Source organism: Cuculus canorus, chromosome 1 (assembly GCF_017976375.1).
Source record: "Cuculus canorus isolate bCucCan1 chromosome 1, bCucCan1.pri, whole genome shotgun sequence".
In the NCBI taxonomy this organism is placed as follows: Eukaryota; Metazoa; Chordata; class Aves; order Cuculiformes; family Cuculidae; genus Cuculus; species Cuculus canorus.
The window spans coordinates 195320201-195337195 of NC_071401.1; the positions used below are offsets into that span (position 1 = coordinate 195320201).

General features: G+C 37.6%; 1 protein-coding gene across 1 annotated transcript in view; it reads left to right on the forward strand.

Moving 5' to 3' along the window:
• Positions 1 to 16995, forward strand: part of PTPN12 (protein tyrosine phosphatase non-receptor type 12) — a 78903-nt gene that overhangs the window by 27268 nt on the left and 34640 nt on the right. Inside the window, exons 2-7 of the mRNA XM_054071291.1 lie at positions 5781 to 5889; positions 9443 to 9519; positions 11385 to 11480; positions 12608 to 12646; positions 13473 to 13544; positions 15796 to 15855. Of these exons, the coding sequence (XP_053927266.1) occupies positions 5781 to 5889; positions 9443 to 9519; positions 11385 to 11480; positions 12608 to 12646; positions 13473 to 13544; positions 15796 to 15855 (453 nt within the window). The remainder of the gene's footprint in view (positions 1 to 5780; positions 5890 to 9442; positions 9520 to 11384; positions 11481 to 12607; positions 12647 to 13472; positions 13545 to 15795; positions 15856 to 16995) is intronic.

Below are 16995 nucleotides of genomic sequence, written 5' to 3' on the forward strand. Positions count from 1 at the left end.
TTTCAGGGCTTTGTTTCAGAGAAAGAGGTTAAATGCAGACTGCTCGCTTGCTCCTTGCAGCTAAAGCCATCTGTGAATGTTGAGATATGGTGAAGCTTTTCTTTTACAGAACTGGATCGTTCTCCTTTTGTTGTTTATGCTTGGCTGGTGTTTTGGAACGCTTTTTCCTTCCTTGGTGAGAGCTAGGAATTATTAATAATAATTATTTGAAAGCTGACAGGAATAACTGTGGAACACTGACACGTATCACAAGTGTATGCTGCCTGTCAGATACTCTTAAGGACAAGTGGTCAAAAATTGCATTGCAGGGGAATGAGGTAACCAGTGATATTTTATGTGGGGCAGTTAGTGTTCAGCCCAACTGGATCTGGCTTCCCCAGGAGCTCTGGGCTAAGCTGTATTGTGCACACACAACCCCCCACTACCCCCCCCTCCCCCCCCCCAGCTTTTGTTCTGGCAGAATAGCTAAAGGAAACCTAGCTCACTGTCTTTATTTATTCTTTGTTATTGCAACCCAGAGCTGCAGAGACACTCCTGACTGGGAATAGTCCATCCTCCAGCTGAGTTTATTAGCATCAGCTTGTCTTGGAGCTCTCAGTGGTAAGAAAGCAATATAAAGAAACTCCAGCTGCATTTGCAGGAACTTTAAGATCTACTGGAACCAAAGCAGCTTTGGAAAGTCAAAGTCCCTTTGAGCATCAATGTATCTCAGTCTGCATTTGAGCTGTCTTTTGACAAAGGCATCTCTAGAATCTTTGTGTTGGCTGGACTTGATGATCTTGGAGGTCTTTTCCAACCTCTGTGATTTAAGATTCTATACTTCTGTGTTTATAGTGTTGGTACAGAATCTGAAACCTGTGTGATCTGACCATAGATAACCAGCGAGTGGCTATTTTGACTTTTTTTGTGGTAGTTTGGTTCACATTGCTCCTTACAGGTACGTATTTCTCACTGTGTAAAAGTACTAGGAAATTTATTGTGCCCTAGTAATGTGTATCTAAATTATTAGGATGAGACCACAGTTGAAACACATAATTTGTGTTTCAATTCTGCTGTTGCTAGTAAGAACAATGCAGTGTCAAGCTTATGATATAATAAAAATAGCTATCATAGGAAATCATTGCATTAATACATTTTTTAAGCATTTCCTTGTATCTTCTCTTATGCTTTGATTTTTGAGGTAACTTTCATTGAAGCTTTTCTTTATATCTTGGTGCTTTCAGTATTTCTTGTATTGCAACTGGGTTTGGGCACTCCTGAGCACAAATACAGACTTGGACAAAAATGAATTGAGAGTAGCCCTGAAAAGAAGGACTTGGAGGTGTTGGTTGAACTCAACATGAGCTGGCCTGGCGATGTGCGCTTACAGCCCAGGAAGCCAACGATATCCTGGGTTGTATCAAATGCAGTGTGACCAGCAGGTCGAGGGAGGCGATTCTCCCTCTCTTCTCCACTGTCAGGAGACCTCTCTTGGAGCACTGGCGTTCAGTTCTGGAGTCCTCAGCACAGGAAGGACTGTTAAGAGAGTCCGGAGAAAGGCCACGAAGATGGTCAGAAGGCTGGAGCACCTCCCACACGAGAACAGGCTGAGAGAGGTGGGCTTGTTCAGCCTAGAGAAAGCTCCAGAGAGACTTTAAAGCAGTTTTAGTAGCTGACACTTGACACTATGGTATGTATATCTTCCCAGGTGTGGTCAAAAAGGAGACCCAGGCCAATATCTTTGTTTTACTAACTGATATTTTTACCAATGGAAATGTCAGATAAGGCTTAGGAGACAATGAGGACTTTAAATAAGTGAAGCCCTGCTGAAGTATTTGCCACACTTTCCCTGAAAAGAAGCCTGGAAAAGAGTCACAAGGGTAGTTGCAAGAACTTTTGTGTCTTAAATAAGGTTCAGACTTCTGAAGCGAGTTCCTCACATCTGAATAGGCATTATAAATATTTTCTTTATTCGGCAAACTACATTTCTGTGGTGTGAAGCCGTGTCTCTACAGGCTTTCCAAAGTATTAAATAGGTGAAACAGATTGGCAGTGAAACTCCGAGATATGTTTCCTTACCTAGTCAGACTGAATTCTTCTTAACATGGTAGGATTGCACAAGTTGAGTTTAAATAGCTGGTTTGTCTTTTTGTGAAAATACTGGAATAGATTTGTTATACAGACAGCAAAACCACTGTGGAAGCTAGCAGTATGTTTCTGAAACTCAAATTGTTTCAAAGGTTCCTCCCCACACACTGTCACATGTGGTAAGTGTTTGTAACCATCCCACAAACCACTTCTGTCACTTAGTGAATAAGCAGAATTAAACTCGAGCTTTTCTAATGACAGTGGAACTGGAGGCCTGGGGAATGTAGTTCTTTATGTTTAATGAACAATCAATATACAATTACTTTTGATGATTTTGTTCTTAAAAGGATATATATGTGAAGATTTTTGTGATACCAGAATAACGGTTCCAATGAATATTCAAGTGTCATGGAAGTGTCCACTGTTCTCTGTGTAGGCACCAGGCTGGATCTCTACTGTTCTTGCTGTTGGCATTCGAGTGTCTTCTGGGAAGCGATTTGGCAGTTTACTGACTTGAACTTAAATGAGAGCTGCTTTGTACTGTAGACAGTTCTTTACTCTGAATTAGCATGAAACTGGACTGTGACGGATCTTACTGCCTATCTTGTCATCAACTTAATGTAGTCGAACAAAATTCTTTCTTCTTCTGCCCTGTCATTACCCCCATTCTGCTATTGAGAACATTCTCCTCTTCCTGGTCACTGTAGGCTGTACCCTAGGGAGCCTGAATCTCTTGCATCCTGCAGCAGGCTACATGCACACATTGCAATAGCTTTCTGCAGAAACTTTGTTGTGTGTAGGATGAGATCTTCAGCTGAGTCTGGCACTCTTCCATTCCTGTGGGAGTTTGTTCAAAGCTTGTGTTTTAGAATTCTTTCCTTGCTCTTCAGTAAATTCTTTCTTCTCCAAAGCAGGAAGTAGGTGCTATTTCATGTAGCAGATACAAATCATAGACTGCTGTTTATTCTTCTTAGTGGCTGTCTTTGCTTATCTTCTGTTACCCAGGTCACAGAACAGCTGACAAATATGCATTACAAGCATGGATCCTAACGCATTTTAGGAACAGATATGTGTTAGAATCAACCCGTATTTCATTTCCAGTGTTTGCTTTGAAGCTGATCTATGCTAGTCCTCCTTTTCACTCTGTTTAGCAGATTGTACAGCTACTGTATCACACAGGGAGAAGGCCATGCTCAACTTTCATTGCATCACTTTCCAGAAAATGTAAGTTAATACTAGTCACTCCAGCCTTTTTGGCTTATGATAGGTCGAAGTTATCTGTGCTTGTTCCTACATGCCTTTTAAATGGGCTAAAGCAAAAAGGGTCCTAGTCTTAGGGTCCTTTTTGATACCTAACCTTTCTGTTGTGTCACTTCCCCAAGTGTATCCTTTCTCAAGCAAAGTAACTTCTGATTCTATTCATGGTTTGTTTGTTTTTCTGAAAACTTCTTTCTGTTGCTTTTTCTAAGCACAGTCATGGCAGTTGTCCCATAAAGATCGTTATGATGTAACTCCCCTCCCCCAAACCTCACAACCAGGTTGAGAAGTGGAACAAGTTACAAAAACAGATTAGTGGCTGTGCTTGGAAAGTATCATTGTTTCTCTTTGCCCTCTCCACCCCCCACGGTGGAATCAGAGGCTGATTTTCAGCCTTGCAATTTGTAGCTGATGTAGCTACATTCTGTGTATTTATTTTGCTATTTCTAGACTCCTGGATGTGTCCAGTTTTAGCAGAGGCAATATTTTTTATTTTAACATGGGTAAGGGCAGTGTTACGTGGGATACTGTGTCTCACATGTGGGTGCTGCTCCTAATGTTACAAACCAGATTGCTCTGCCTCTATGTATACAGGTTATGTGCTGAAATAGTTTTCAGTGTTGCAAAGGTGGGTGTAATATGTGTGGAGACTTCGTGTAACTGAGTCTTTCTGTTCTTCATTGTAGCAATGTTTTCAGGTAATGTACTTAGGTACTTCGGTCACTCTGTGGTCACAGACTCCCTGTCCCATCTCCAGATATTTACTGTTTTTTCTTGATTGACTAACACTGCAAGGTTTTCAAGAGCAATGCACTTAAAGAGGAAAACCTCCGTGTGTTAGTTCTGTTATTCTTTTTAATGTTCACTGATTTAACCTGTGATAGTACTTGGAGAAGAGGGAAGAGAAATTGTCTGAGAACTGGTACTTCCTGATTTGCTTTTTTAATTTTACCTGCTATTGTTTCTCTGTGTAAATGCCACTTCTATGGATTATTAGTTGAATATTATTCAACTGAATTAATACAAACTTCTATCTGCAATTGCATATAAAATTTTCTGGTTTTTCACTTTATCCAGACAAATTTTATGGAAGAGTTTAACTGCTTATAGCAGAAATGCTGAATTTTGTGTGATATTTCTTTTCATTGTTTGCTGGAATAATTATTGGAGGACTTGAATTGCCAGTTCAGTGTTCTTCCTTTTTTGAAAAATTGAAGTGTGCAATGAGTATCCCAAGTGTTATCCTAAGTTTTGAAGAATTAAAGAACGAAACTGGCTTTCCATCATAAGATGCCCTTCTGCCTGTATTTTGTTGCACAGTCAGGTATAAACAAGGTTTATATTTTGAACTAGTGACCAACCTCCCCCATTCTCCCCCTTCCATCAACATTTTGGGTCTTCAAAGATGATTATCCAGTGTCAAAGATGAAGGGAGAAGATTGTGAACAACCTCTGTCCTTTTGCCTGTGCAGAGTACCACTCAATGGAAATGCTGAATTTCTTCGGTGCTACATTGTCTGTTTTCCTCTTGTTTGCAACCACCTGTCTTTAGCTGGAAGCCAGAGTTAATTGTCAGAATTCTGCAGGTTCCTTTGTAAATCTGGATATTCACACAATCTAAAATAACAAGCACTGCTGGCTTCTCTTGTCAGTTTGTTTCTGAGTTTTTTGGTTTGTTTTTTTTTTTTTTTTTTTTTTTTAAAGAATTTATACTCTTTTCTTCCCCCTCAGTGTTCAGGTTACAAAGGCCTAATTTATGTGGGATAATAAAATCTTGTTCTATTTCCTAGGCTACTGGCAGGCATGGGCTGGGTTTTGTTGTTAGAGGTTTTGACTGTTTAGCATTTCTAGGATTTGCAATAGATGGAGGGGATAAAGAAATGACGTTGTTGTGAATACAGCAGATCTCCTGTCACTGATCTTAGTTGCAAATACTTTGTACCTGAGAGGCAGGGACCTTCTTTCTCTGAGTGAGCTTGAAACTCAAAAGGAGTTGGGTGTTGGGAGTTGATGCCTGTTAAATGGAGATTTTGCTTTCTGTTTAGTGCCAGTCTCTGCCAGCTGTTCCTGAGCCTGCTCTGTGCTTTTTCTCCAGATGTTCTGAGCTTTAGAAGATTTTTCTGTTTCCCACAGGTCTTCTTAATGCAATTTTTACTTCATAATAGGACAGTGTGTTTCCTGAATAAAATATAACTGTATTCTGTACTGGTGCTTTAGTGGCTTTTTCGAAGTTCTGTGTCTCATAATATGTCGAGCTGGGTTCAACTTGGTTGTGAACTGCTGATGAGCTAAAAATACTGGCTAATTAGAGTTTTAAACTTCATTATAGTGAATGTTATAAAAGGAGAGAAGAGGGATTTTCTGAGGGATCTTCTTATGCATCATCAATGAAGCTAGTATGTTATGATGTTTGTTATCTTGAGACTTTAAAACATAACATAAATGTTTTATTTCAGAGACTAAGAAGATTATCAACAAAATACAGAACAGAGAAGATCTACCCAACAGCCACTGGAGAAAAAGAAGAAAATGTTAAAAAGAACAGATACAAGGATATATTGCCATGTAAGTCTGATTTAGGTGTTAACAGGAGATAAAGGAAAGTGCCTGTGTTCTTAACGTATTTTGAAATTGATCATTTAGCTATTACTGCAAGGTGAAATTGGAGATAATTTCCTGACAGATAACTTCAGCAAAATTTTTATTTTTACCTTGGAAGACCAAGTACATGAACGCTTGTATATTTTATTAGGACAGCTGTCACCTGGAGGTAAAAAGTGTCCTGGGTCCCATGCCGTATCAAGCTGCCACTTTCATTTTAGCTCAGAATAATCTGAAACTTTACTAGGACCTTAACTGTATTTTTTTCGTTAGGAGCATGGTAGAAAACCTACAAATATCAGCACAAACGCTAGATGAAATTTTAAGGAGCTTCAAGGAACCTGTTTTTTTGGTTTGAAGTGAAATAGATATTCTTTGCATGCTCAAAACAGTGTTGAGAGAGCTTGAGTGCTGGGTTGTCTTTGGTTTGTGTTTTTCTAAAGCCCAAACCAAATTCTGTTTAATGTGTGAACACAAAAGACAAGTCATAGCAGAACTTAAATTTTAAAACCACCACTGTGTGGATATAACAGATCAATGGTCTATAATGACAAGATTGCCTATTACAAGCTTGCTTTTTGTAGCTCTTCAGGCCATGTATTTCAGCAGCTCTTACTGTGCTTCTTAGTATGACCAGCTGACAGTGAGATTAAAGCAAAGTCTTGTGACAAATTCCATTTTTTATATTCTGGTAGATTAGCAATAAATACATTTTAATTTCCTTAGCATTCTCAGAAGTGTTAGGAGGTTTATGATGAGTTTGAAGTTGAAAACTTTAAAATGCATTCTAGCAATTAAGTCCAGTGAATTACTGTGCATTTCAGATTGTTGTACACCCATGTGCTCTGTTTTCTAGGGCTGTTTTTTTAGCGTTTCAGTGCTTGGAGCAACTCTTGCAGCACTAGACTTTACCCAAAGCTGTGGGGCCTAGATGGTATAATGAGGTGAGCCTAGTGCCTGCTGCTGTGCTGAGAAGGAAAGAGACATGTACGCAAATTTTGCTAGAGAGTGTATGTGTAACAGATCATATGTGAAGAGCAGTGTGATGTGACACTGGGCTGCTACAAAGTAGTCAAATATCATTTGGTTTTTTGTGTTTCTTCTGTTTCTTTTTAGTTAAGTAGAAACATGTTCCATGGATGGAGTGAAAAGGAGGGGAAGTAGTTATTGTTGTTTCACTATTTGTTCCATGCTGGCATTTTGGTAGATCAGGAACAATACAGCAAAGTCTTGGTACCTCCTAGGCTGACTCGATAACACGCTTAATAGTTACTACAGTCGTGAATGGCCACAACTAGAGAGATAGATGTGCTTTTCTTTCATCTACATAGAAATGAAAACTGAGTCATTGGGATCTGAAAGGATACACAGATCTCAGAAAGGAAAATGAGCAAACCTCAAAGCTGACATAGAGGGAAATTGAAGGTATATTTTTGGTTGAAGTGAGTATTTTTATACATCCAGAGGTTCCAGGAATAAAGTGGTGGGAGACCAGCTTGACAGAAATGAAATCCAGGAGGCCTTTTGGAGGAGGGAGGGGATTTATACTTTACCTGAATCTTAAAAATCTAGAAAAGAACTTAACAAGAGGTTAGTGCTTCATTTATCAGAAATTGCTGCTGCTACCAAAGAGGTCAGTACCTCAGTCCTGGCTTCAAAGAAAAAGGTGTGTGGGTTCACATTGCAGTTTACTAAGCCATCCTATATGATAGTTAAATGAAATGTAGTTTTCTCTGGTTACGAGATGCCAATTAGTAATCGTAAACTGAGTTGTTAAGCTATATGCAAATATACAAGCACTTAAACTTATGCGATGGGAATCTGCAATGGAATTTTTCTTGGAGAATTCTACTCCAGATCTAAAACTCTGAAAGAGTTGAGCTGTGGCAGATAGAGGCAGGCTGGAAATGTTGAAATGGATTTGGAATGAATTTGGAATGAATGGAAACTGTACTAGAATTTTGGATCTGCTGTGCGGGGAAGATAGAAGCTCTCATTAGCCTACCGCTTAAATTATTCTGATCCACTGTTTAAAAGTAGTTTTTAGCGTTACGTTTGTGACACCATTACATGTTTATAAAATGTTCTTGCTTTTAGATTTATATGTCTGAGAGCATAATATGGTGTAATATGTTTTAAGGGTTTCCCTAGGCCTTTATGTGAGAGTGCATTGTCTTTAGATCTGTGATCTAAACTTCTTGTAATCTACACTTGTGCTTTTTTAGCAAACATTTCTTGCATGTTATCAGGACTCTGACAGAAAATTTCACTGTCTTGGAAGGTTTTTGGAAGAGCTTTCTATGTAGAACTAACTTTTAGCACGTACTAATTCTGGGCATGGTTCCCTGTTTTATTACCAGTGAGCTTTTGAGCAAAAAAAACCCCAAACCAACTAAACAACCATATTTCCTTCTTTTAATTTGACTCATTATTGATGTGTTTTCTTGAATTTAGCTTAATAAAAGTTTTAACAGCTGTTCTGTGGTGTAGGAATTGACCCTGGGAACAGAGAGTAACGGAAATTGCTTGATCAGGTGCTGTTTCTGCAGATTCTTATGTTCCCCAGTTTCAAGATTTTTTTTTTAATCTAGATTTCCAGTTTACTTTAATACTAAACTAACTAAACCAGCCTTTATTGTAGAGATGCTTTGATTTTTTACATATCAGGTAGGAAGTGTTTTATCAACAAAAGCTGGAAGGGCTGGAGAACCTACCAACCACCTACCATCCTTCTTAGCAAGAAAGATCAAGTTGGTTTTGTATTAAAAGATGCATTTGGGTTTTTCCAATGCCAAAAAGAGTTCTAAGTTGTTTAGTTAATTCTGTCAATGAGTAATAAAGGCTATTTAAGAAAGCTGAGAATTTTTATCTCCAAAGATCTGCCATTTTTGTAAGATGCTGAGATAGTCAGTAAAGATTTAGATAGAAACTTGAAATGTCCAAACCTGCAAAACAAAGGAATCTGCTCTTCCTCTTTTAGAAGTGCCTGGCAAAGTGCTAGCCCAGTGTTTGGGGGATAGAAGTCAGCCTGTGCCTGAGCAACAAACCCCAGTGCATATTCCATGTTGTAATACTCAATGTACTACTTCTCAGCAGAGTCTCAGACCTGCTGGCTGTTAAACTATGCACTGGTGTTTTATTCTTCCTGCAAATGGACACAGTAAATGTGCCTTAATTCTGACCATAGTGATCTGTGTTCATCTTGGGTAACTACAGTTTTGATTGCTTCTGATTAATTGAATTATGCCTCTTTGTAATGAATCACTCTTACAGTTCCAGTAGTTGGTACTCTGTAACCTTGAGCAGCAGACATGTGCCAGTAGGGACTACTCTGCTTATCCTTGACTGAGCTAGTTTAACCATTAATTGAGTTGGCTGACTGCTTATGTGACTGATATTTGGGAAACGTTCTTTAATGCTTAATTTCTTCTATACATATGTATACTATATATTGACTGTTACATATTGCTTTATATGTATTGTAATTATTGTTAAAAAAATAAAATTCTTTTTGTAGTTGATCATAGCCGGGTTAAATTGACCTTAAAAACTCCCCCACAAGATTCAGACTACATCAATGCAAACTTTATTAAGGTATGTATTATTATCTTAATAGTTCTTAAATCCTTTTTAAGCTTTTATTTCATATCAGTGCAATTTTAAGGTTATAGACTGAGATAAGAGTTTAAAGCTGTGAGGGAATTCAGTTTTAGCTTGAGATTTGCAATTTTATAAAGCAATTTTTAAACTTGTATTATGTAAGTGTAGTTGCAACACTGGAAGAACGGGATGTCATCCAGAGGGACCTGGACAGACTGGAGAAGTGGGCCTGTGCGAACCTCATGAGGTTCAACAAGGCCAAGTGTAAGGTCCTGAACCTGGGTCAGGGCTATCTCCGTTTTCAGTACACGATGGGGGATGACGTGCTTGAGAGCAGCCCTGTAGAGAAGGACTTGGGGTGCTGGTTCATGAGAAGCGTGACATGAGCTGGCAATGTGTGCTCACAGCCCAGAAGGCCAACCGTATCCTGGGCTGCATCAAAAGAAGCGTGGCCAGCAGGGCGAGGGAAGGTGATTCTGCCCCTCCATTCCTTTCTTGTGAGACCTCATCTGGAATACTGTGTCCAGTTCTGGAGTCCTCAACATGAGAAGGATATGGAGCTGTCAGAATGGGTCTAGAGGAGGACTACAAAGATGATTGGAGGGCTGGAACACCTTCCCTACGAGGACAGGAGGAGAGAGTAGGGCTTGTTCATCCTGGAGAAGAGAAGGTTCCGAGTACACCTTCTAGTGACCTTCCAGTGTGTGAAGGGAACCTACAGGAATGCTGGAGAGGGGCTATTCATAAAGGCTTGTGGGGATAGGACCAGGGGGCATGGGTATAAACTGGGGAGGGGCAGATTTAGATTAGACATTAGGAAGAATTTCTTCACCGTGAGAGTGGTGAGACAGTGGTACAGGTTGCCCAGGGAGGTTGTGTCTCCCCCATCCCTGGAGGTGTTCAAGGTCAGGTTGGATGGGGTCTTCAGCAGCCTGATATAGTTGAATGTCCTTGCCCATGGCAGGGGAGTTGGAACTAGATGATCTTTAAGGTCCCTTCCAACCTTAACTATTCTATCATTTTAAGTATAATAAAAAATACTTCATTTTAATGCAACACATAACTATTGGAACTTTATACCGTAGGAATATTCTGATATGATTGTTTTAACAGTTGATACCATGAAATGTAGCAGATATTAAGATAAGCTGTTTTTAGGGATAATAGAGGTGTTTGACAAATTATGTATGTTAACATACACTTCTTGCTATTCAAGGCAGAAGTGTGGCAATGGAATTATATCTATCAGTCTTAAAGAGAAGCTGGAATTTGGTTAAAAACCTGTTACGCTTTGGTCTCAGAGTTTGACTATTTTGTGTTTTTCTTGTAGACTTATTCTGATGCTGCTTCTACTCAGTAATGCTTATTCAGAAACAAACCTTCCTATAAAACTCACTTATTGAATGCTTAGTCTGAAAAGCTGAATGAAGATGTCTTCATGCTTGATATATAACAAATTAAAAGACTTTGGATTTTTGAGATTTGGTTTTACCAGGAGGAAGGAGTTTAAATTTATTCAATGGTTTGCTTTTTGGCACAAAGTCTTCCAAATTTTCATCAATAAATGTTTGAGTAATAAAGAAAATGCAGATGTAAAGGGAATCCTCAGAATCTGAACATACAGAAACAATATTTTCTGTACCAGTCTCTGGCTGTGCAGTAGCTGTTATCTTGGGCCCCCTTGAAATCACCAGGAAAATTCCCACTGATGTAAATGGGATTCATTTCAAATTCACCCTTCCTTCTGGGTCAAAAAAAAATGATATTCTAATTTTATGTGATTATAACCTAAAGCCTTTCCTATTCGATGAAGATAAAGTTTCTTTCTAAACAGTAATGGTTCTTTTGTGTGATCCTAGGGAGTACATGGGCCAAAAGCATATGTTGCTACCCAGGGACCATTAGCAAATACAGTAATAGACTTTTGGAGAATGATATGGGAGTACAATGTTGCCGTAAGTATCTACTTAAAACAGAATTAGGTGTTACCTTATTTCATTACACAGGAGTTGTGCATCTTTTGCCAGAGCCGGCTGTTGCTATTGAAAATGTTGACAATGATTTAGTCCATTTACTTCTCAAATCTTGTTTTTGTAGATTAAATAGCATTCTATGTATTATAAATATTATTTATTGAATTTAATAATGTAAATTCAAGGAAAAAATTTTATCAAATGAATATGAAATCTTGCATATTGATCAGTGCTTGGTTACACCTGTCCCGTAGGAGACTTTACAACTCTGACTTAACGGGGGCTGACAAAATCAGACAGAGAACCAGAATGTGAAACAAAAAAATAAAACCCTCCCTTTCTATTTGTGCTGATTATGGGTTACTTGTTGATATACATATTCTACATGTGTTTAAACAGATGTTGTCGGGAGTTAATTTTTAAGCAATGATAAAGTTTGGTATTTTTAACAAACTATTTCTAAAAATATTTTTTGTTTTATCAGACACTTAAATAGTATTTACTTCTTATTAAAAGGATTGGACCAGGTGATCCTCGAGGTCCCTTCTAACCTGGTATTCTGTGATATTGTAACAAATAGCTTACTTGTTGGTGTAATTTTATTGTGCTATTCACATTAATGTATCTGAAATAGCTTCACCTAAGCTATTTCTTGTTTTTGTTTCTTAAATAGGTTGTTGCCCTATTTTAGGCAGCCTATGTCACTTTAACCAAATAGCGATGTTTCTTCCTATCAGCAAATGGTTCTATATTCTTATGATTAAGTTTAGACTTTACTATCAGGCTGAATAAATAAATAAATAAGGTATTTGTGTAGGATTACAGTGGATTCAATTAAAGTTGCCTTAAAATGTTCTATAGTGTTGTAGATTATTTTCTGTTTGTATTTTGTATTGATGTTTGTAGATTATTTTGTGCATGATAAAATTTGGATGCTATTTTAGAATTAAAAGAACATGCATCTACAGGTAGGAAAATAGTATTAATCTCTTCAGTAGTCATCAATTAAGGAGTATCAGTGTGTGCTCAGATAAAAACAAACAGTAAAGTGTTGGTGAGTTGACTTGATCTAAGCCCAGCTAACTTTGAGCATGCATCTTTCTTTTCAGATAATTGTAATGGCCTGTCGAGAATTTGAAATGGGAAGGGTACGTATACTAAATACAAAAGTAAATAAGCATTGCTCATGCAAGGCAATATGCCAACACCTGAGAAGCCTCATATGCCAAATCCATAGCTGTAAAAATAATCTGCCAGATTGAATGAGTGTGCTTGGCCTTCCGTTTGTATGCACAGAAAACAGTGAATGTAACTTTCTTTACTCCATTTGTAGTGCCACATTACTATTTGGGAGTTGTCTCAGTGAAATATATATACATGCATATGTGTGTGTGTATATATATATGTGTATATATATGTTTTTATGCAGATCTGTGCCCATGGTCTGTTTCTGGTCATGTCAATGTGGAAAAAAGTCCTGCTCTGTGGGATGTAGGTCAACTGTCAAAATGCTGTGTCCTTCAGAATTTTCTGTCAATTGATACAGCTGTAGAAACAATCTTATCTTTTAAATCTCTCTGCTATAGTCTTATAACCTGAGAAGAAAAAAAACTTAAACCTAGAATTGTGAACTCCAGACTTCCACAAAAAATAAATTAGCTCTCATTGCTTCCCTCTGTATGATGCGTGCTTGTGCATGAATAGGCAGTCATTAAATTCACATCCTAATTTGCAAGTGTGTTTTGGCTGTACTTATTGGTCTTCTGGGTTCTTGATTTTGTTTTTGTTTTGGTGTACATATTTTTGTGTCTTAAAAGAAGTCCAGCAAAGGAACACTAGGCAGATGTTAGGGAAAAACACTGAATAAGTGAGAAAATGAGGTATTAGGGTTTATAATTTTGTTTGCACTGCTTCTGTTTATCACCATCTTTCAGTACAATGTATGGATTAAATAAGGATTCTTTGCTTTAACAGAAAAAATGTGAACGTTACTGGCCTCTGTATGGAGAAGCAGCTGTAACTTTTGGACCATTTCGTGTTTCTTGTGTAAGTATGAAGCTTGATAAATTAATTTTGAGGGATTTAATGCTTTTGTAATTTAACTGTCTAACAAACAGTTGGTGTTACAAAACAAATGCTTTTTTTTATTGCTCAGTGCCAAATTTTACAAAGACTCTGAAAGGTATGCAATGGAAAACAGTGTGGGGGTCTAAGCTGTGTGGTTTTTTGAATCCTCTGTGATTTTTATTTTTCACAAGTAGGGAGCCCGTATGCGTTTTCTGGTATCTTTTTATGTATCATTTCCTTTTCTTTACATGATCCAGTTGTGAAAGTCTGTAATGTACTCAAGAAACCAAATAATATTTATACAGTTTTTTTTCTCTCAGTTGTGTCTTGTGGATTCTGGATGGGCATGAGAAATGAAAAATAACATTGGGATAGGTTATGTTCTTTAAGTCACATGAAGTTAATTAGCATGAATAAAGAAAATGCAAACTAAACTTCTATTTTTTTAACTTGTTTCTGTTGTTAATGAATACAACTGTACTTGAAAATGCTTCTTTTGCTTCTATTGTTGCTTTTAAAATCAAAACAGAAATAAGTAGCGTATCACCATGGGATCTGATTCTTTTCCTGGAGGATTCCTAGCAGGGTGACTGTCAAGTATTCTACGATTCCACAAAGGTGTGGAGGAAACCTGAACATTTTCCATTGCACGTTGCGCGAGTGATATCAGGAGTTCTGATATCTGAGCATAAGTACTAGAGCCTCTTCCAGTTTTGATACTCAGCATAAATGGTAACATAAATGTTTCTGGCAGATTAGTCGTCAGGAAGAGGAACTGTGGATGTCTTCTACACCAATCTCAGCAGTGAATTGAAAGTGATCATCCTTTAGGCACCTGACATGTTAACATTGGCCAAGAACATACCCCAGTGGGTTTTTGCAGTTACCTTTCCTTGGCAGAGAAAGCTGAATAGTAAAGGAAGTTGTGGTACAATTGCCATTTTACAAAAGGAGACCAGTTTGATATCTGAAATTAACGTCTTTAACTGTGAGGTTTTCAGTGTATGGGTAAGAATACGTCACGTTGGAGCATAGCCACCAACATCCATACAATCAGCATCCCTTAGGTGTGGAATAGTATCTGGATGCCCTTGTGTGTTACTGTTTATGTAGCTATATTCCTTCCTGCTTCAAGCACATTTGTTGCTTGTTTGTCTAACTTGTAGCTGTGATTGAGTCATTGAACCTTCGTATTTAGATGATGCTGACAGCCATCCAGCCCGACCACATTGTGTTCAATGACTGCCTTATTATTTAAGGAAACAGGATAGAAAATAAACCATGTGTAGGATGATCCTTCTTGTACTTGTTGCCAGCTTCTGCCTGGCAAGTGATTGTGAAAAGGAATTGTGTGTATGTTGTAATTGACTTTTTTGGCTACAACTGAGAATGAATTACCTTCGGGTGCAGTGATGTACATGGGCTCTGTTAGTGCTAGCTGTGCACTATCTCCTTTAAACTTGCAAGGTGTTGCAATTGTTTTCTTCATGGGAAATGATAAATTCCCAGTGGAAGACAGGAACACATTAAAGCATATATACAGTCTCCTAAATTCACTCTGGGAAGCTGTAATGCTGAGCTTTTAAAGGCATCATCAAATTGTGATATTACTGATGTTTTAAGTACAGTAATATACTTAAGTACAGTATAAACTTGCCTTGATGTTCCAAAAGCAGATTTGAAAATTCTGGGAGCCTAGAAGCTGTGGTTTTTTGCCACAAACAAGATAATTACAATGACCTGTTCAAATGTACCCTGGATTGAAAATAATTAAAAGGGGGGGGTTGAAGAAAGATGAAGTTATAGGGTAGGGTGATAAGAGCCTGAAGTTTACACAGGGAATGTATTATAGAAGGATGACTGTGCTGTGGGAGGCAATTTGTAAATTAAATAAATAGATGGAGTAATGAAGCAAAAGTACTACTTTGAAATACTCTGACAAGGTTTATTAGTGATTTCAGAAGCAGCTAGACACCTAGTAGTCTGGAAACGTAGGTTTTTATTTTAAGTAAAAGTAACATCCTTCACAAATATCTTGTGTAGCTAGCTAACTTAGTGTGGTTTTTTAAAATCAGTGTTTCGATGGCCCATCTTTTGGGGAAATCAGAGACACAAACCCAATAAATATTAAAAAAAGACACCTGAGCTAGAAGTTTGTTTTTTCGGTTATATCCTATATGCTGTATATTGATCTCTTTTTTCCAATTCATTACTGTTTTCTCATATTTAGGAAGCTGAGCAAGCAAGAACAGATTACTTCATTAGAACATTATTACTTGAATTTCAAAATGTAAGTATGCAATCACTTCTGGTCTCAACTTTAGTTGTTGCTCAAAGGTCTCTAAAATGATTGAATGGAGGAAAAATATCTTCACTTCTTTAGATGCCAACTATATAAATCATCAAGTTCAGAAAAGATGTTAAAACTTAGTATATAAGAAAAGAGTAGTGAAACTCTTGTCTTTCACATACATTCTTGGTTAGCCAAAAGTGTGTGGTGATCCTCAGTCATGTGTTTAACAAGAAAGCTTCTGTCACCCTAGGAAAATTTCACTGTATGCCCCAACTGGAAATATGATGACTGAATCAAACTTGTCAAGAAACCCGGATTCCTCTACTTAGCTCCTTTTTTGGGTCAAGTATGCCTTCTTGTTAGAATTCACCCTATACTTTCATTTATTGTCAAGAGGGCTTTACAATGTCGAAGGGTATTTCTAACACTTGTTTGTATACTTAAATTGCCAAACAAAACTAAAATAAGAATGACAATGACTTAATAATTTGCCCCCCCCCCCCCCCCCCGAGTTTCTCACTCTGGTTTCTTAAAAGTTACTCTTTTTAAAATTGTAATAGGTATGAAAAAATATGGCATGTTCTTGATTAAATTAAGTTGCATTGTCTTTTTGCTTGGAGAATTTCTGCATTGAGAAATTGTATGTAGTATATTCAAGGGTCAAGATAGAAGTGTACTTTTAAAGTCAGCTCAAGGCTTTGATATTCTTGAAGATTTTATATTCTAGTGTTCATGATGTGGAATGGGCTTGCCAGACAAATAGTCTGGTAAACCAGTCTATGCTATTCATTAAGTTGGCGCTTGTAAATGGTTGCAATTAGTCTGTGGAAGAAATCAAGTTTGTTCATCTTAGTGAAAACATATCACACAAACTACTGTAAAACCTGAGACCTACTTCATAAACTGAGTGTGTTATGTTAATTGTGAAAATTTTATTTTACTGAAAATATGACAAGCACTTGCTTTGTCATATAGCTGTTAAAATAGAATGAATGATTTAAGCCCGTCTTGCGAACTTAAATAGCAAAGTTGAGGTGTTTATTTTTCTGAAAAGCAACTGTCAGTAAATTAAAGTAAGTGTAGAGCTGTCCTGCAAAATCATGAAGGGTGGCGGTCTCCTCTACAAAATAACTGTCA